The sequence below is a fragment of the Coloeus monedula genome, assembly GCF_965178545.1.
Source record: "Coloeus monedula genome assembly, chromosome: 5".
NCBI classification, from domain to species: domain Eukaryota; kingdom Metazoa; phylum Chordata; class Aves; order Passeriformes; family Corvidae; genus Coloeus; species Coloeus monedula.
The window spans coordinates 17,637,010-17,658,515 of NC_138785.1; the positions used below are offsets into that span (position 1 = coordinate 17,637,010).

Genomic DNA, 21,506 nt, shown 5'->3' on the forward strand with positions numbered 1-21,506 from the left:
TTGCTATTCCTTTATCATTCCAGCTACCAGAGATCCATGCATATTTTCACAAGCTGAACTGCCAGAAGCCACAAAAGGAACTTGGGTCCTTGTGAAGACATATCCACCACTTATTCAGGGTTATGAATAGAATTTTTGAGATCATTCAACTCCAACAATGCTTGCTTTAGGGCCTGTTGGCTCATTTCCACCGAATCTCAGTGAAGCCAGCAGTCCATCACAGGGATCTTGAGAATCTCATAAGATTTCCATTTGCCATGATAGGAAATGGTGATTTCTAAATAGGCCAGTTGAGACACAGAAGCACTGATCTGTACCTTCTGCACCGAAATTCAGAGAAAACCAGGGGCCTATTTACCTCCTACAGGGAAGAGCAGTTCAGCTGGGTTAAACAAAGCTCACCGCAATTTACACTGGAGCACAAGATGAAAATCAGACTCCTTATGTCCAGCACAGGATTAAGGTGGCATTTTCCCCCATACTGATTCCATGTAACCACATTACCTCTGCTGTCCTTGGTCTATGAGAAGTCATAGGGCATGAAAGCAAGCACAGGGACAGACTGGTGTCTCAGGGCCAGATACTGGGGAAAAATATGAAAGCATCATGCTGCTTAGTTAAATTTACTCTTACAATTTCATACTGAGCAACAGTTAAAAGTGCATCTGACTTTGAAGGCAAATGTCCTATCTGTGGAAATCTTAACATGCCTGGGTCTAAGGTTCCCTTGTTGCTTTATTTAGCATATGAAAAGCTTCAACACTGCACAATAAATAAATCAATAAACAAAAACCAAAAAACTAAAGAAAAGGCTACTTGTTTGGGAGCAATAAGCAGACCTAGAGATGCAAATTACTGCTGCTTTCATCGCAAGCTAAATGGCATGCAAAATATCAGGAAAAGATAGAGCAAGCAGTTGTTTGTTCGTCTGTTATTAATTCCTTTTCATTTTCAGAGGCTGCCTCCTGACATCACTGCTCTGTGCTGTGCTCCAGGGGGCACACACACAAGTTGAACTAGTGACTTACTAAACTGCAAACTGTGTAAAATCAGAGATGATTATTCCCCTCTACGCCTGAGGTTTCGGGAAGGAAGCTCTTTGAAAATTTCCAAATCAGAAGGAGCAAAGATAAAGACCTAAATATAAACAATGTCCCAAGAGCCTTCTTGACTGCTGCCTCTTTTTCACCTCCTGAGGCAATTAGAAATAAATCAAAGTGAAACCAGGATTTGGCTGCATGTTTAGAAGTAGTTAGATGGAGGTTAGGAATTTCAGCACATGCAGCAGCAGCTGTCAAAAGCCCCACTCAAGGCACTGAGACTTGTGCAAAGCTCCAGAAAGGACTGCAGAGCAGAGATCTATGCCTTGATCCTCTGCTTCATTTAGTCCAACATCAATCCAGATGTTGCAGTCTGAGTAATTTCACTCCTACAAGCATCAGAAAAAAAACAAGCACACCACAACCTCTAAGCATCTGCATTCAGCTCCAAAGCACTGAAAATTTACACCTGGTAAAAGATTTTTTGTTCAAATGTGAGATATTCACAAATGCTGGCAATGCTACACCAACTCATGGAACATCCCTAAGCTTCAATCAAGGGCAGGCTAACTTCTAGTGACAGATCTCTGCATGATTCAAGATAAAACTTCAGTTTAGCAGCTATTTGCCTTGATGTTTTAAGATCACATGAAACAGTGTTAAGGAATTCAACCTACAACTTTTCAAGACCCTCTGAAGTGAAACTGTTGAGATTTGGGTAGCCCTTGACAAGAAGTCCACTCTCCATTGGAATAGCCAGGTCCTGGATTACTAAGAGTAGGGGATTTTTAATTTTTTCAGAATCTCTACAAACTTGGTTATTGCACACTCTGGAACACATTCTTGAATGTGTACACATACTTCAGAATATGAGTAAACTTCCCAAAGACACCAGATGCCACCCTGGCATAGCCAGCTTGAATAAGTGCTCACCAGAAACCACATGCAAGTGTCTTCCTGAACAAAGAAAACATTTTAACCATACAGCAAATCTCCTCTGGGCCATCTCCTGGTTCCGATATCCCACCAAACAGGTACTTCCTGACCCAAATGAGTGCTTGCTCATCCTTCCAGATTTCAGATTCCCTCCAGCAGAGATACAGAAGGGCCAGAAATTGTAGAACTACCCAAAGATGTTTCTACACGGAGAGAACCCAAGTAAACTTTTTGTAGACACCTCCCTGGTGACTCTACATTCTCCTCCTGCAAAACTGCACATTCTCTGGGACTTCATAAGACAATGAGAGAGTCTGTAACTGCCCTTGCTCAAACTCCCATTGAGGTGGCTCTTCAGTCATGCACTCAGTTACATCCAGCTGTCATTCAGTGAAAATTGTGACATTCAAATTAAAATTCATTAAATGCAAGCCACGGGACACTCTGGAGACCAGAGATGCAGGCACAGCTGAATAAACTTTGCCGTCTTTTCCAACCTCATGGGCTGGTTCACACTTTCTGCCCAGAGCACTAGTGAGAATACCAAACATCCTCATTTGTAATAGCTCCTGTTTTACTGATGCAGGAATTGCCTTTCTGCAAGCTGAAAAGAGATGTTCATGTCCTCAAAAATGACTGAAGAAGATAATGATAGACATATTAATGAAGCAAATCATGATACCTGTTTTACTTGTGTAACTGTAGGCCAAAATATTTAGCACACAACACTGCTTGGCAATGGCTAAGGTGTAAACTCCAGTAAAATGCCAAGGCAGCTGAGTATGCCTGTCAGAACAGCGAGCTTCTCTCTCCAAATTCTCCTAAAATGGACAGACACCTTGCTGGGCAGGACCTCTCTTTACCTCCATCTCTGTTTTGAGTACTCCTGTAGATCTGTACTGATGTCTGCTCTGAAGAACCATATATAGGCCCTACAGTAGCCTGTATTGGATACTGTACCTTGTTTTTACAGGTTTTTCTGTTATTTCTATGCAATAAAAAAAAGGACATGGTTTATAAAAATGAGTGGTAATTCTCAGCAATACATGGGCAAAGCTGCTTTTTTTTCACATGCTCCAGATACCACAGCTACAAAAACTTCAGACCTGCCAATGCCAAGGGAACTCTGTGATGTGTGGCACTCCCAATGACCATTCTGGAGATGGCTCAAACACTTGAAAAGTATTAAAAGACTCCCCAAACCACTAGACCCTTATCTCCCTCAATTCTGGCTAAATCATGGCAAACTCCCAGTTTTGTGATGTTCCAATCTCCTTGCTGAGACCTTGCTGAGATAATCATAACCCTTCCCTTAGTGCTTGTATTTATTATGTGCTTGAATTTCAACATGTTTTAACAAGGGCTCGCTCAGCACAGTATCAGCTCAATCCATTAAGATTTCCTGTGAGTTTTTCCTTTCTAATTTGAAACACCACTTTCCACATGATGTTATGAAAACTTCAGTATTTCTCAATGCCAGTAATAAGGTTCCTAAGTGTTTGAAGAATTGCCTTAGTGACTTTTAATTTTCTTCCTACCCAACACCATGGAACACAGGTACTCTCCTGACAGATGCTCTATGGAACCAAAAGGGAATTGCCACCATTTTACAAAGGTGAGGCTTCAAAACAACCTATGAATTTCTCTCTTTTTTTAAACTCTCTGTGACCCACTGAGTGCTCTGCACTGGAGCAGGCTCCTGGCTCTTAGGTTGCAGTGCCAAACAAGTGCTAAAAAATGACTGTTAAAAAATGACTGAAAAGGGCATGTGAATCCTGAGCAGCAAGCTCAAGAATGAGTGGAGGCACAAGAGATGACTCACACCCTTCCCTTTCTCCCATTTTCTTTTGAATATAAATATATAAAAAAACCATCACAGTAAGAGAGACCTACAGAGAATCTTGCCAAGTAATGGGAAACAAACTACTCTGTGTCTAACAGACCATAGCTTTGAAAACCTATTTTGCAGATCCTTCATTTGTTAGCTTCAGGTCCTCTTTTTAGCTTATTTTACATGTTGACTTTGAAGTATCTCTTCCCAGGTCTCAAAGAGTATTCAAGTACACTTGTGTTACTTCTTCCAGCAGGAAACCCACAGGTAGTCTCTCTTGCTACAGTACAAACAGATTAGCAGATCATTTGAGTACACTTGTATGTTTTCATATCTGGAAGAGGAATCACAGAATAGAATCACAGAACGTGCTGAGTTGGAAGGTGCCCATCAGGATCAACGAGTCCAACTCCCAGCCCTGCTCAGCACACACCAGGAGTCACACCCTGTGCCTGAGAGCTTTGTCCAAACACTCCTTGAACTCTGTCAGGCTTGGTGCTGCGACCACTGCCCTGGGGAGCCTGTTCCAGTGCCCAACCACCCTCTAGGTGAAAAACCTTTTCCTGATATCCAACCTCAACCTCCCCTGACTCAGCTTCATGTGATTTTGAATGTGTTCCAGCTCTTTATTTTGATCCCATCCAAATACCTGCATGCTCTTGACAAAAGGCACTTCAGTACTGTTTTGTTCACAAGTTCTAAATTCTCTGCTCAACTGTTCCAGTCTATCTCAGCTCAAGTTAGCACAGCTGCCATCAAGAAAAAGCTGACTAATGCCACAGGAAAAAAAAAAAACAAAACATTTGAGACCATCCAATTTTCATAGGTGCCAGAAAAGGAAATTAAAACTTGCCTTGGTTGAAATTCATACAAGGCAGCAGTGGGTGCTGAAAATCTTTTAGGTGAGTGATGGGAAACAAGCAATGGATTATCTTCACTGTAGCACCTGGGACCTACTCCAAGAGCCACACAGATGACAGACAGCATGGGGGTTTCATGCTAAGGGTAAATTACACTTTAAACTGTTGGAGTATGCATATCTGAATTTTAAAAAAGAGAAGAATAGCAACAGCCAAATTATCCTCACATCTAGTTTGAAGTCTCCTTGAAACAGACCTCATCTCATATAAGCAAGCTTTAGGAAAAATCCTGAGTCAAAAACCAAATACCCAGGGAAGAATAATCCAGGTCAACAAAATCCAAACTTAGCCATCAATGCCATCATAGCTAACACACAGTTAAGCAGCAGGCTAAGACAAACCAGCTGATCCCACCTGGAAAGCCAGGCCAGTCACACTTAAGTGTATCTTTTAAATAATCCTGATGCTAGTTGCTGGTTTTGATTTTTTTTTTCTTTTTTAGGACAAAACAAGCCTTAAGAAAATACTACCCAGAACAAGAAAAACAACAGACTGCACTGAACAAAAGTGCTGAAGTTTTATTATACTGTAGTTTAAGAAACTACCCTCAAATATGCCCTCAAAACACTAAAATTACACCCACTAATCAATACAGATCAAATGCAAAGACAAATTCTGCTAATGAGTGGTGGAAAGGCAGCACCTTTTCCTGAAAGACTTTCTTGATGCAAACTTCTTTTCTCAGACAATAGAACTTTCTGTCAAATGCCAGAGAGCATGTCTTAATCCCACCACTCTCAAAGACAGCTGGTGGGCAAGGGAATTTTTGAAAATCTGGCCACAAAAAACACTAACTGCATCTGTTAATGCTGACTTCTCTTCACAATCCCTTTTGGCTATTCATAATTACATAGAAGAAAGTTGGAATTTTTCCCTCTTGCTATTTTAATAGTATTTTCTCTTTTGAATGTCTTAGACTTTAAGCTGCTTGCAGTAGGAACTCTGCTCTCCATATTTACCGTGGAAATTCAGGCCTAGCCAAACTTAGGACACTTGGCTGTTACCACAATATATTTCTATGACTAAATCACTGTTTGCCCTTTGATCTGCTGAAGGACTCACACATGAACTTGCTATAGCATCATCCTCCATCTTTTCAGTACTGAAAATAAATGCTCTGATCCTTCCATTTTCCCCACTAAGTCATGTGTGCCTGTGGGACATCGCTGTGGCCTTGGCAGCTCAGATCTTAATAAAGCTGTCTCACCTGAAAGCATTCATTTTGAGTTTTTCATTCTCTTCAAATAAAAAAACAGAAATACATTTCCAATCCTTAAATTGAAATCTTATGAGATTTTGAAGATGTTATTACCTAGAGGGGAACCAGCTTTGGGGAAAGTCCTGGGGTTTTCTAACATATTTCCAATGGCATCCAAGAGTTTGGGCAGTTTTTAGTCACTTGCATTCTTTCTGATTTGACAAAAGTGGAATAAGCATCAAAGAAACACTGAGCAAAAAACTCAGAAGTGGACTACAAAAGCTTACCAGAACTTGCCAGGAATATTTTGGTCTACAAATCCACCTAGAAAGGTGGATTTCTTCTCGAGAGGGTCTGATTTCTAACAAGGAAGTTTTCCTGACAGCATTTCGAAAAGTCTGCCTTAGCTGAATAACAAGGAACCAGGGTACCTGGCAGGCAATTTCTACCCAGTTCTCTCCAGGACACTGGAGGCTGCTCTTACCTGTCTGAAAACCAGCTGTACTCTATCCAGATTCCAGAGATTTCTCATAGCAGCTTAAGAGAGAGTTTCTTACTTACATAGATGAGAGGTTCTGAAATTAATCTTCTCCATGTTTTAGTGTCCATGAAGACTTTAAAAATGAAATTTCTTTTCAAGTCAGCCTCACCTGAGTGCAATGGTAACTCAGTGGGATGGTTTAGGTGAGACTAACTTCTAAAATATTTTCTTTCCATAAAACTTGGCAGCAGCTGTGAATTTTTTCTTAGATGTATATTGTGCCACACACAAATGTTCCTACTCCAGACTGGAAATGAGTAAGCTTATATTGATAGCAAGTGCACACAGTAGACAGGCTTCTGAATGACTAAAAAGAACTGACTTTTGTTCATTTCTATACAGACTCGCCTCTTTCAGCTAGAAAACTCTGCTGGAAAGCCTTAAGTAGCCCAAAGGAAGTATGTAATGTCCTTCTGTGAAGTTTACCTGCAGCTGCACAAATGCTTCTCCAGCTCTTCCTGCACCTGGGAGGGAAACTAGATCTGCTCATCAACAGCCATGGAGGGGTGGGAAATCATATGGACCCATACACAAACCAGTCTTTCCAATACTGACAACTCATTCATGGGGTCAAACTGGTTAACAAATGAGTACTGACTTGGAAATGAACATACAGATTTTTTTTTTTCTTTTTTTTTCTTTTTTTCTTTATTTTTTTCTTGGTTTTTTTTTTGAACTTCCCACTCACCTGAATAAACCCACCATTAAAGCATGGTAGTAACTGTGACCTGGCCCAAATCCATTCTATTTCAGGATATGGGATTTCCAATGATTTAAAAAGTAGGACTATCCCACAATTTACACAATATTTGCTGCAGCTGTTCAAAAATACAGTTGTTAATTTCAACTGATATTGAAATGTTAAGAAGGGTTTTAAAAATGTTTTACTGCTATCCCTGAATACAAGGGTGCCACAAGAGACTGTTTTCACAGCCAGACAGAAAAAAAGTAATTTTCATGTTTGAATTGTTTTTTTAAAAAGCTACATTATTTAAATTATATAGCATTAGTTCTTTTTCTAGACATGGGCAGAAGAACTTATCTCTTAATTTGTTGTAAAAGGAGACCAACCCATTAACCATGCTACTGTGCTTTTACCCTGAAATCACTCTTTGTATGAATTCTAATTGCTTATCTAAAATCTTGGACTTCTCTCTGAAAAGATTAAATGGAAATATCCTCATTATTTCCAGCTGAACCTCAAGTATATTATAGATAATTTAGTTTTCTCTGAGTTTTTTTTTTAAGAGGAAAAGAGTGCGTTGTTTGGAGGGAGAGTTCCGACAGTGTTTCCAAGGTGGTGTTACCACTGAAACACAGCGTAACTACCACACTGAATTAGAGGTCCTGGGAAGGCTGGGAGCTGCCCTGCACTTTCAGGTTACAGCACAGGATGGGTGTGCAGCCAGCTCCTCATGCTGCAGGGACAGCTCAGCACCTCTAAGCATCTCAAAGCTACCCACTAGTAATAAAAACCCACCATTTTTACTTCCCTGCCATGTTTTGCATCCAAGCCAGTACAGTGCTGCTGTCACTCCGTCAGCAAACAGGAGGTACCTGCTGTCCCCTCATCTCCCTGTTTGAGAAATAGAACTGCATCTTCACTGGGCCACCAAGCAGAGCTCAGCTCTCAGAAAAAGTTGACAGAGCTGTGAAAACTGGACAGGGAGGACCCAACTCTGACAAACACGACAGGAATTACTCAAGAGTCAGCAAAAAAATAATTGCTTCCATGGCTGATGTCTGTGAAAGCTGGGTTTTCTTCACACCAACTGCCAGTGGGTGCTGATGCCAGATTTTCATGGTGCCTTTCTGCCAACTAGCTGACAACAATATGCCTTCTTGTTTCCGAAAGTGGAGATATGTTATGTTGCCTCATTTCATTCTGATGGGCAAAATACACACTACTTACATTTCCAAGCCAGCACGGGCAGGTTGCCTGGCTTAGCCTGTGATAAGCAGGGGGCTAAGTAGACACCTCTTCTTTTGTTTTCATTTTCTAATATTGCTTTCACCACCTTGGAAGGGGTAAAAATAATATCATCCAAGACAAGAAAAATGAGATGGGAGGGATATACAGTTTAATTGACGACACAGACCTCATGCAAGCAAAGGGAAGTCCATTTTTAAATCAAGAGAATCTGATTTCAGGCCAATTTGGAAGCCACAGTAGATAAACGGTTGCCTTAAACTGGGTGAGTCAAATTCTTCATTTTGTTTTAAAGAAAAAAAAAAAAATGTTGTATTGACTCAACACCGAGCCCATACAGCATTGAGATGAATCCAAAACCATGATGCATTAGCAAGCAAAAGATTATGATGTCACCACAAATGTTATGAAGTCAATATTTCCAAAACACAAAAGCAGAAAAACAGATTTACAGGAATGAGATGGGCCAAGTTAGGACTTTTTTCTTTTATTCTTATTTTTCCTTTGAAGAACAGTAAGTAAAGCTGTCCAATTTGCCATCATAATGCTTGTTTTCTATATTGCTTATTGACATGACATAAATAGTATATAAAATGGAATGATTACAGGTTTTAGAGCAACTTAATTGATGGAAATAATTCTGTACATCTGTTTTTCATTTTTAATTTTGTGTGTATCTGTAGTGCGCTATTTTCATTTAGCCATACCTCTGGGATTCAACTTTTTGCTTCTATCTTTACAGTCCTGGTATAGTCATTTTATGGTAAAAGGGATGGGGTGGAGGAGAGGAACAAATAATAGGTGAAGCTGCAGCAAATGGCACAAGGATACAGTCCCTTCCTGGAAAGAGGATTTTGTGGCGAACCATTTCTCCCATAATGCATCCCACAGACCATATATCCACTAGAACAGCAGAGACAGGGAAGTGAAGAAGGAGGAAAAAAAAGCAAAGTTAACTACGACATTTCACTCCTAAAGGAGGGGAAAAAGAGCAGGTTGATCAGAACAGTACAGTTTGTTTTGTGGTTTTGTTGGGTTTCTTTCTCACGTCTCACCAAAAGCTAAAATAAGTAACTAAATAAATAAAAGCTGTGTCAGTTAGCTCAACAGCAGTTAGTAACAACAGTGGAAAAAGTTTTAAATCAGCATTTTGGGTAAAGGTCCAGAGCTAGCAAGTAAAGATCAAGTAACAACTGCACAGACCCATGGTATGCACTAAATTTATGGTTAAAAAACAACTCCTTTTTTTTTTTTCAGGAAAAAAAACAAAAAAAACCCCAAAAACCAAACCAGATAATGATAATCTGGAACAAATCCTATTTGCAGAGTTGCTAGACTTTGTCCTCCGGCTCTGAGTCTCTCTGCAGCAGCTGACAAGAGGTTCCAAATGGAACTGCTCACACAAGTAAAGGCCATATGGACAATACCACCCTTAAGGGTTATTTAAAACTCCTCTTTCAGAACCTGTACTTATGTCCTGTCTATAGGTACCTATCTAGGTGTATCTGTCTGTACCTACATACCTGGAGAGAATGACCTGAGTGGACTCTGTTTTGTACTGTGTAGGTACTCAAAATAAATGCTAAACCAAAAGCTCCCCAGGACAAATATTAACAAGACTAAGAGCATTTCCTGTTCCCAATCCTGCAATCAGCTCTTAAATGCAATATGCACAGTCACTTTTTCTGCTTGACTTGGATAGGGTGTTTTTTGCCCTTTAAGCCTTTCAAGAAAAAAGGCTGGATAGATAGTGACACAGTACACATAGAAAAAAAACCAAAAAAACAACCCTGTCTTCCACATTAAGAGGGAAAAACTGCTTTGAAATGCTTTAAAAGACTCTGTTGTTTCTGAGCCTGAAATTCTCATTTTCTGGTCATGTTTGACCTATACAACCAGTTTTCTCCTCTTTTTCTTCCCCTTTCTTGACCTTCAAAAGCAATCCAAAACAAACCAAATAAACAAACAAACAACTCATTTCTTGGTAAAACAAAATAAAGGTGAAATGTTCCATTTGGGAAAAGGAGGGTACAGGTATCAGGGGCATGGGACAGCAAAAGCATGCCTGAGGCAGTGGGAGAGTTTTCTTCATAGTGACAGTTTTGGGACCTTCCACAGAAGTGCAGCAAACTGGTGATAATTATGCATCTTTAGCCAACCAAGTGCAGAAAGAAAATGAAAGCAGTGAACAGTCCTTATACAGGCAGTGTACGTAGCCAGAGGGGGAAAAAGTAGGGGAGCTTCAGTAATGTGGCAGCATAGGCCAGAGCAGGGAAGCAAAGAACAACCCTTTCCATTGACTTCCTTGGGAGCTGGGTCAGAGCCTCCAAGCAGAGCAGCTCCTCTGACAGCTGAGCTTCATTTTCAGATATTTTGTTTTCTTCCTCTCTTTATTTTGGCTTTGTCCAAGTAAGACAAGATCATTCATCTTAAGCCAGATTCATTGCCCAGGGAAGTCAAAGGAAGTTCCTGTGTTAACTTCAATAGGCATTTGATCAGGACCCTTGGATGTGGCAAACATTGGAACTTTCCCAGCTGTGTACTTCTTCATAAAAGTGTGTCTAACTTTTTCTTGGTGCAGTTTTAATCATGTGAAAAGCAAATGCTCTCTCTGCCCTTTCATGGACAATAACAATAATAATGGTAATCATCTACTTAATGTCTGGAGGGGAAAAAAAACAACAAAAGAATTAATTTGACAATAGAAGAAACTCTGGATATTGACTAAGGAACTATCTAAAGTGTTCTAAGTGTCACTTAGCAAAAATTTCAAACAAAATACTTTAAGGAATATTATTCCTTTTTTCAGAACTTATTCGCTATACGTAGACTCTGCGTAATAATCCTCTACATTTTAGTCTTTTGTATTAAAATTTATACTTTAAATTCATAAACATTACAAATAATTCAAACAGGGACTTGCTAATTTCAGAAGATGTTGTGTGATTATGCTTTTAGTTGTGCTGAAGCCATGGATTCAGCTCCCAAAATCAGTTTCACTGCCCTTTACAGGATGCAGTTGGCTGTTAGTAAAAGTTCTCCTGCAGGTTAGCCAACCTCCTCAACAAAAATTAAGTAGGACACTTTTTAATAAATTCCTGGTCTTGACGTTTGCTGTATTTGCCATCAAAAAGTCTCCTCAAACAGACAAGTTATACCTTTGACAGCAAAATCTGAGTTATAGGATATTCTTCCCTTCCTACCTGGTCTACCTGGCACTCAGATGCAATTCTCAGTTTTGTTACAAAATGAGAACAACTTAAAAAGCTTTCCCTTTATCTTCTGCAAAATTTGAGTTCTTTCTTACCTGCTTCTCCATAGCAAGCACCCCCACCTGCTTTTCACAATCTTTCCAAGAACCAAGATCTTTCTCTCAGACTATTCAGAGCACTATCCTATTTATTTCTAGGGAGATTACATACAAATTATATGTTTGTTTCGTTTTTGTTCTAGTTTCAGATTTTTCCTCTTCTCTGAAATTCTACTTTCCACTAAAAAAAACCAAACTCAAACTGCAAAATTTGTACCTAGATCTTGACAACATGAAACTTGTTAGCAAAACCTGGGACTTTTGTCAAATTTATCATGAAGAAGGAATTAATTCCTGAAATTCAAATCTAACTCTGGATTTAGAGAAATTCTGGAAGGGCTAAGTTTTGCTATTTCAGCTTGTACTTCTTGTTCCCTCAAGTAATTCACAGACTCAGACTCAAATTTAGAACACATCACTTGTTCAGCAATTCCAGTGGTTCCCACACCGTTTCACAGCCACAGAAGCCAAAGATATTCTGGTCAGAAAGCTCCTACTGTAGCTGTTAACTTCAGCCATAACTCAGAACAGGTTTCTTATTGCTCTGCAATCCCACCCTGATAAATTCACCAGCGGTGCATCCCAAATACGTTCTGTAGCTGCAGTTCAAAACAGCAAGGAACTGCTCTAAATCAGGCGTCATTTCCCATCTTTTCCTGTTACGTTTCCTGTCTTTCCTTTGGGTCTCCCACACAGTGGTGGAGGCAGACCTTGCCCTTGAGGTCACCTGGTGCAGTGACACTGCAGCCCTACCGTTCTCCTTGTAGCCCATTCCCAGGATGACCTCCGGTGCTCTGTAGTAACGTGTCACCACATATGGGGTCATCATGAAGCTTGTGCCTGCAGTCCTGGCCAGTCCAAAATCCAGAATTTTCAACGTGCAGTCAGATTTTACTACAATATTACTTGGTTTTAAATCCTGCAAAAGACAGTGAAAAAAACATGTGACTGTCTTTTATAAAGTAGGCTGATACTTCAGGTCACCCTTCAAATACTCTTTCATTCTTCTGACCCAGTTACTATCAGAAATACTTGTAAATATACAGGAAAACCTTGCAATTGTTTCTCTAGAAAACTGTTCTGAAAGTTGTTCTACCTTGGCGTAATATGGGGCTTTACCTGGATAACAGGAGCCTAGTGGTGTTAAATTAATTGTATTTAGCAGATCAAGAAACAAGGATTAGTATCAGAGCACTATTTTGATTAGATTATTTTCTTTTAATGCTGTGAGCCTGATAGAGACATTCCAATGGCACATGTGGAGATACCTTAATGCTTCATTTATAGTAATTCAACTCATCCTTTGCTGGATGACTATCTGGAAGCCAAATCTATCACCCTGTGCTAAACACATGACATGCCAAGAAAGGAGACCTTTATAGAACAACTACTTTGTAACCCATTTTATCAGCCTTTCTTTTCTTTAGGGAAACATTTTTTCTTTTTTTTTTTTTTTTAATGGGGAAATCCCAAATTAGTAAAAGCTCTTTTCAATAGAGAAGTCAATTCAGGGTATTTTCAATCCATTGAGTATTCCCTCCTGCTCACAGTGACATGACCTGATCCCCTCTGCTATCAACTATCACACATTCACAGCCAGGTACCACATCCTTACCAGGAGCAGTATTAGTGTGGAAAAGCAAAATGAGAGGATGCATTTAATATAGACTCATCAATCTTTCCATTTCTTTCAGCACATGCATAAATGATAGCAAATGCCAATTCCATATCCTCTGACTGTGGCTCTTATGTTTATATTCATTGTACTGGGAGATAGGGCTTTGATCCACAGTACACAAGAGAGACAAGTGGCATTTAAAGTCTTCATGATCATTTCATATGATGCCTTAAGTTTTAAGCCAAAGGCCCCTTACCCTGTGAATAATTCCTGCAGAGTGAAGATGCTTGATTCCACAGAGCATTTGGTACAGTAGGTAAGACATTCGCTCATGGTCTAGCTCCATCTGAATGACCTGGCACAGGTTGGCATCCATTAACTCCATTACCAGGTAGCTGAATGGAAAAGCAAAGCCACGGGGTTATTTTCTTTTGTTGAAGACAAATCACAGCATAATCTCAAATAAGTAACAGCGTCTTTTCTTGCTTCAAAATTCGCTTTATTCCTGATGACTGGGAGTAACACAGCTGGAGACTGGGCCCACTGACAACAGTACCATGGTGGAATTTGTATCTCACTGCAGAGACACCACTCTTTTAGCATCCCAGGAAAACTGGGGGATTATTTGCCCTTTCTTGGTGCATTCCCCATGACAGAGACCTTACCCTACATGGGCAATCAGGCAGCACAACAGAAATGTACAAACCCAAAAGCCCACAAACACCAAATAACACAACTGCTCGGCCTTCGGCCATTGCAAGGATGGCTACCACAGTACACGTAGGAATCTGAGAGAAAGAGAGGTGTCTGAGGGGGTAAAATATGTCCCCATGCAAAATGCCTCCAAAAATCCTCCTAAGATTGCATGACTTCACAAAATTCTCATTACAATTATTTGGTTACTGCTGGTAACCAGACTACAGAATAGGAACACATTTCCATGCAATGTATACAGAACATGGGAGAGATAGGAAGACGAAATGAGAACACCTATATAAAACACAGAATACTTAAAATATCATTCACAGCAGTTCATAGTAGGAACAATGGTGGTTGTGCAACAGGGCAAGTTTCCAACAGAGATGCTGGTTGTCTTCTACACCCACTCCTAGCTCCCAGACAACTACACAGTCAAAGGTCATATCACAACAAATATGAAACCTGGTATTTTTTACCCTAAATGGTCAAAAGAGCTCTCAATATGGAATTCAGAATATTTTTCTATCCATTCGACTCATACAACCTTTTCTAGATGGGGTTATAACCTTTGTATTCTGCTGAGTTATTGCAATCAAGGTACACCACAATACCCCACACATCCCTAAACTTTAGCTTTATTACCGCCCCTGTTACTTACACATCCTGGAACTCCTCCAGAGATTTCTGTGGTGTGAAGACATTTAATAAACTGATAATCTGAAAAGCAAAGTAAGACAAAAGAACAAAGAGAAGTGATATACATAATCAGTTGAACCAGTCCTGAAGTGTATTAAAGGATAAATTGTTTTTTCACTGCTCTATTTGTATTAACACTTCTCACTTTATGGATCAGTAAAAAATCAGCAACATTCAAAATAAAATACCACAGATCTCTTAGATTTCTTCTAGGTGCACTTGCAATCATCTGAAAGAAAGATAACCAGTGACAAAGTGAAGTGCTAAGGGTGAGACACTCCTCTCAGTTTTGGAGTTACAGGCTCAAAGACCAACTTCAGCTCAATCTAGCATAACCATATTTGTGCAACAGCCACAATTTTCTTATTTATGAGGAATGGTAATTTGAAGGGACAAATAATCAAGGACCATCTTATTAAACAGTAGTCCTTCCTTATCTCTGACATGGCCTCGATTCCTTTGAGGGCACAAACACGCACAAATTCCATCATGAGAGGTACAACTTTCCAGTAGAAGCACTTTGAAACAGAGACACCCTAAGCAAAGACATCTTGCATACTGCAACTCCTTTTTTCCTTTCTCTTGTTCGGTTTGCATTTTTGTTTGCTTGATTTTAAACAGGCTGGGCTGTTGAAAGACAATGGTAAAAATATGTGAAACAGAATAGAGGAAACAATGTGACCTCACAAACCTGGATTTCCCATTTTCCTTCTGTGCAAGTAACAGAGGTAGAAGGTATCAGCACTGCTGCCATGAAGGCAACCTCTGAACATCTCCCTTCCCACCTCCATCAGTTCTTTAGGTTTTCTAGCAGAAATTGTTCAACATTCTTTCTCTGTACTCCACATATTCTGACTGAATCTTACCTCTGCAAAGGTGCCTTTACAATCCTCTCCTTCCTTTGCACTTCTCTGTACAGAGAGCTCTGACCTGACACATGTGGTGCTGTTAGCAGCTCTCATGCCACGTGTTTAAAATTATGTATTTAAAATTAGTGCTGCTCCTGCTGCCTTTTGATCTTTCCAGTCCATTAAAAAACTCCTCTGTCATTCCTGCATTTTCAAATCCCCATGCATTGGTCTGACTGAGGGTGGCTTCCAGCAAGTCAAGAGGGAAGACACAGGAATGGTCCTGGTCAACACAGTGGGAATGTAAGGATAAATCACTGACCAGAAGAGAGGCAGAGGACACTGTAGTGTCAAGTCCTGCCATTTGCCATTTTAGGGTCAGTCCCTTCTCTTTCCATGTGAATTTGTGATTGAGAGCAAGTGTAAAATCTCACCTTACATCACATTTTTCAAGCTCATTTATGCTTTGCATAAGGAGAAAGAGTCATTGCAAGATCTGAGGGAAGGGTAAACATTGCAAACTGAAAAATGCACTCCTAATGAAAAGGAAGGGTCACACAGATATGGCAGTGAGAAATCGAGGAAATGGAGGAAAATGAAATCCCTGGGACATCCCTTTACAATGCAGTGTGGCAATCCGACACGTTTCACTACAAAAAAAAAGCACTTTTATACAGTGTCAGTCAAAAGGTTCTAACAGATAATGGTTAAAATTAACATACAGCCCTGGAATAACACTCTTGCTGCAGCATAGGAATATTTTCTTTCATTATGGATACTAAATGATATACAGTAGATGGTGCAAGAGGCAGGAAACTCTAGAACAATCCGTGTTTGGCACAGACTTGAACTAAGCACGTGCAATACCCTCAGTCTCTCATGTGGGAATGTAGTACCAGAGAGGCTGCAGCCCTTGAGCATATATTTACATCTAATTCCTTCCATTTTAAAAAGGAACCAAACAAAACAATATCCGTTCTAACAAAGCAATGGACATACCATTTCTCCTGCTGAAAACTTACATTTTTATGATTCACACACTTCATGAGGACCAGCTCCCTGTAAGCTCGCTTGGCATGAGTTTGGTTCTGAAATGGTCTGCTGAGCTTCTTAATGGCCACGTTTCTGTCAAGGACAGCATCATATGCAGCACTGCAGTGACGAAAACACAGGGGTTATGCATCTTTGAGGGTATCCAGCATTTCTCATGGCAAATTCCTGAACCTCAGGTCTACCATTTCCTTTTTTCCACTGAGAAAAATACTGGATCAAAAGAAGGAGAGAGTTTCTAGTAAAAAAAAAAAGGAGAGAGTTTCTAGTAAAAAAAAAAAAAAAGTAAGAGTTCAAAAGGAAACAGGTAGCACCACACTGGCAAAAGACAGCATGCGCCACTACTTCTGAACTCCAATTCCATTGGAAATTAACACTTATTTTCAAGGGGTGGGGGAAAAAATTAAATAACTTCAGATAAAATACAATAAAAACTAGATGAGACAGAAAGTATTTCATAAAGGAACTCTCTGTGCGTGGCTACAGCAGAAAAAACTTTTGTTTTTTCTGTCACCACTAAGAACACCTTCACCACATGGCTCAGTGAACAATTGCCCACTTATCCAACATGAAGTTTGTAGTTGCCTTATGATATTTCTAATGAAATCAAGTTATTCAGTCATTCTTTGAGACCATACAATCCAATTCCAATAACATACCTAGAAACAGAACCAATTTCACAAGGTTTTTTTACTGATTCCTGATAATGAAAAAATTTGTTACATATGCACAGTTACAGCTTTTGAAAATGAAGAAATACGTTATTGTTTGCAAAGTGAACTTTTAAAGCTGGGGTCCTAAAATGCTCCTTCAACTTTTAAATGTTTTTCACAACCTTCAGTTATTTTTATAAATGCTACCTCCTATGTATTTGAAACACTTATTTTGGTGGTTCAAATCTGACTTCATAAATTCTGAGTTCTAAATTCCACAAAGCACACTAAGTCCTAGAACCATTTCCAAGTGGACAGCATCCTCACACCCTCTTCCTGGTTTTTCCTTTTATCAGGAATGAGGAAAGGCATGACACAAGTTTTCTGCTAGTCCATGAAAAGCAACAATGTATTTCCCATGAGATAAATCAACCAAACCACTCGTTGTTCTAAAAATTGCTTTCTTAAGCATAAATATTCAGAATCCTGTAATTTTTTTTCTCATTAACTCTTGCTTACTGCAGACATTTGGTGACAGTGGCTAACTAAGTAAGTAAGTACAGAGCAGAAAGCATGCAAGCATCAGAAACTTAGTCACAAAGCCAACACAAATGTACAGCTGTTCAAAACAGGTAAGAAAATGTTGGCAATGTTTGCCTGGGAAACCACACAAGAAGAGAAGAATCAGAAATATTTAATTTACACTACAATTGCATAAATAACACACCAAATACATCCCACAAATAAGAATAATTGTTTGCAAAAGGTGATGAGGAGTTTTGCAAAGATTACTTTTAGGACTCATTTAGGAAGACTCTTGAGAGTGGGTCTAGGGAAGTGATCCTTCCATGGCCACATCTGGAATTCTGGGTTGCACTGCAGGCTTCCCAAAATGAGAAAGATAAAGATTGGAGCAATTCCACTGATGAGCCATGAAGATTCATGAAGATTATTAGGGACTGGAACATCTGTCATACAGGGAGCAGGTGAGTGAGCTGGAATTGTGTAGCCTGGAGAACGCTTAGTGTGGATCTTATCAATGTTCTTAAGTATCTGCTGTGAGGAGTAAAGAAGATAGAGCCAGACTCTTCCAGTGGTCCTGAGCAATCTGCTCTAATTGACTCTGCTTTGAACAGGTGGGTTGGACCAGGTGTTCTCCAACATCATCCACTCTGTCAGCTGGTAAGGGTTCTTTATTCTCCTATTCATTAATTAGGCATGTAACTTTCATGACCCAGCTAATATCCTGCTAGTCACATGCATAAACAAAGATACTGCATTCACCAGTTAAACCGTACAAGCAGCAGCTTAGGTGACAAGGCTATCAAAGATCCAGCCTGATTTGATTTCCCTCCCACCACAGAACTTCACTCAACTAAACTTGGTGTTAGGAGGAACATGATGTGTGATTTACAGCCTAACAGGACATAGCAGAAAGCCAACCTCCTGTGGCAACTGGCAGAATCATGTCTCTCATTCTGATTTAGTTCAGCCACAACAGGGCATCATAAAGGCTACAATGAAATTGAGAAAGCATTAAACAAATAAAATGCAAAGCCCAAGAATTTAAAAAAACAGGATCTTTCAACAGTTAAATATTTTGTCCCTATTGTTCATGGACATACACTGCAAATATACTTCAGCAGACAAATCTCTCAGCTAATCCATATTACTTGATCAACCAACTCCTTTTAGGATGAAAAGCCTATGTAAGATTCAACCAAGCTATGTAAGAGTACTGTGAATAATTTTAATAATCTTTTCTTATATTTTAATCTCATTAGCTACATCATAAAACTACTGACTAGGAGTTAGAAAACACCAAAAGTTTGTCTGGGCAAACATTTTCCTCAGTTCCTGATCTCTGTTTGCTTTTCTGAATTTTTTCTTTCTGTCAAAGCAACAGACAAAAGCACCAATCTAAAATCAGAAAACCAAAGGCTTCTTAAACACTTGGCTTTTATGATCAATTCCCAGTCCTTTGCATACCATGGACAACTAAAGTAATCCTTTGTAGAAGGATATTTACTTTGAGACACAGGGATCTTGACTGCAATTCTATCATGGTCTTCTATCAAATGGAAGGTGTCCAACTACTTGAAGAAGTCAATGCATGAATTCACTGCACTGGGTAAATTCATAGCCCTGATGGTTTTTTTTCTGTGTTCACTAGAGAGAAGCTTTTGTTTACAGCCAGCCAACTCTGCACTTTACTACAATGAAATTACAGATACCAGATGCATCTCCTCTCTCTGCTGCTTGCTACACAAAATCCTTACCTTGGAACACCAAGTTTAGTATTGATGATAAGCCTTCTTAAGACAAACTTTAATCACTGGCAGAAGAGTGGCTGTATAAACATGTGGCTCCAGGGACCAGGAATAAGGGAGAGAGAGTAATGAGTGTCTGCAAACTGTGATGCAAAGGTTGAGTGTGAAAGTCACTCTAGCTCTCAAATAAGAGACTGGACTTGCATCTAAAAGAGTTTCTCTGGAAACTCTATCATAACACCTCTTGCTCAACTGTAAATTTATTTTTTAATTTATACAACTTCCTGATCTTATAGCAAAGACTCTAAATTACCCCTGGTCTTGTAACAAAATGATAGCTTTACTGCAACATGAGCTCAGAAAAATCCTCCAAGTTTACTACCATGTCTCTGCAGCTGTTCAGTCAGAAAAGGCAGTAAATAAACTCTTTCCCTATAAATCCTCTTTACAGTTAGTTTGACATGGTAAATGTTAGTGTTAAAAATGTCTTTTAAAACTGTAAATAATTTGAAACAAACCTATATAGCAGAGATAAAAAATTTTAGCCAATATAAATTCATGACTACCAAGAGATATATGTAACTACAGCTATTTAGCAAGGCTCTTTGCTGACTTTGGCAGGAAAAAAATGAAACTCCTCCTCGTCAGATTTACATGAACCCAGGCCATCTTTTATCACTAATATTCTGTGTGAGCTCAGACTGCAATAATCAATAAGCAATGCTCTGTTGTCATGCACTTGAAAGACCAGGCATTCATTTTTATACCTATTTCAAAAAGCAAAGGAAAGCATTCTAGTTTCATGTCCAAGCTGTTCTTTCAGTAGTCTCTTTGCAAGTAAATACTTAAAATTATTCTTCCCATGTTTTCATCAACAGTGAAACTTAACATTTATCAATTCCATTATAGTCTACCCCAGAACAGACTGTCAAATCCACAGAAAATACATATCTTTTTAAGTCGACTCTTAGAGGTGGGTTCTTAGGATGATAAAGGACAATTTTTGTAATCTTAGGGTCAAGGGTCTTTGAATGGGGCACACACATTCTCTTTAAGGTGCTTACCCTATCTCAAGCCACTACTTCATGCAAGTACTATTATTATCTCTCAGATGACAGATCAGAAGCCCACGAGAGGAAAGAAAGCTCCCAGCCTCCAGTCTTCCAAGGTGGGCTGTGAAATGGAGACTCTGGGCAATCTCAGAAAACAGCTTTTTATATTGAGGAAGTCTCTTCACTGAATGCTGTAGGAATTTAAGGGACACCAAACACTCCCCTTTCCTATTACTGCATATGCATATCGTGACAAATATAGTGGTAACATTTGTCTGAAAAGCTGCTTAATATTACACCTACTTTCTAAAGAGATAAACTTTGGTCATCTTTGCCTTCCTCCAAAAAGACTTCAGTCACAATTCTGCTTATTAAAAATCGTTGCTATTTAGATCTGCAATACTTGATCCTTCTCGCTAACCTGGTTTTGTTACTGGCATTTGCATTTTGCCTTATTTCCTTCACCCCAGCACAGCAAGGGGGCAGAAAGCAGTAACTGATCTTGTTAAGCAAAGACATTGATCTGTGTAGTTGAAACACTGTGGTTATTTAGTGGCGAGATCCCCATCAGTGGAGAGAACTGGTAACCCTGAAAATCACACTTAACAAGAATGCTAATGATAGCTCATCCTCTACCAATCACCACCAATATATGGAGCAGAACACCTTTTATAGAAATGCTCAGATACACATCTAAATGTATATGCACAGATAGATAAAAAGGAAAGCATAGATGGATGCATATATAAATACTTTTCACAGCAATTTTTTTGTCTTCAAAGCCCTTGTTTCAGATAACTATCACTAATGCAATTTCTGAAGAAGTCATTTTTAGAAACAACAAGAGCCAAATCTTTTTCCTGTATCAAGCAAAATTGCTGTAAAAGTAGTTTATGAAACTTCAACCACAAAAT

The 21,506-nt window shown here is 39.3% G+C and overlaps 1 protein-coding gene across 4 annotated transcripts in view; it reads right to left on the bottom strand.

The window, feature by feature from the left end:
• MAPK10 (mitogen-activated protein kinase 10) overlaps positions 1 to 21,506 on the bottom strand; it is a gene marked incomplete at both ends in the record, with an annotated part of 136,468 nt that overhangs the window by 29,469 nt on the left and 85,493 nt on the right. For 2 of the 4 annotated variants that reach the window (XM_082282539.1, XM_082282540.1), the window contains 5 exons: positions 9,228 to 9,299; positions 12,460 to 12,625; positions 13,581 to 13,719; positions 14,682 to 14,740; positions 16,590 to 16,719. In XM_082282539.1, coding sequence (XP_082138665.1) covers positions 9,228 to 9,299; positions 12,460 to 12,625; positions 13,581 to 13,719; positions 14,682 to 14,740; positions 16,590 to 16,719 — 566 coding nt within the window. The remainder of the gene's footprint in view (positions 1 to 9,227; positions 9,300 to 12,459; positions 12,626 to 13,580; positions 13,720 to 14,681; positions 14,741 to 16,589; positions 16,720 to 21,506) is intronic. The other 2 variants (XM_082282541.1, XM_082282542.1) reach the window with 1 other exon arrangement.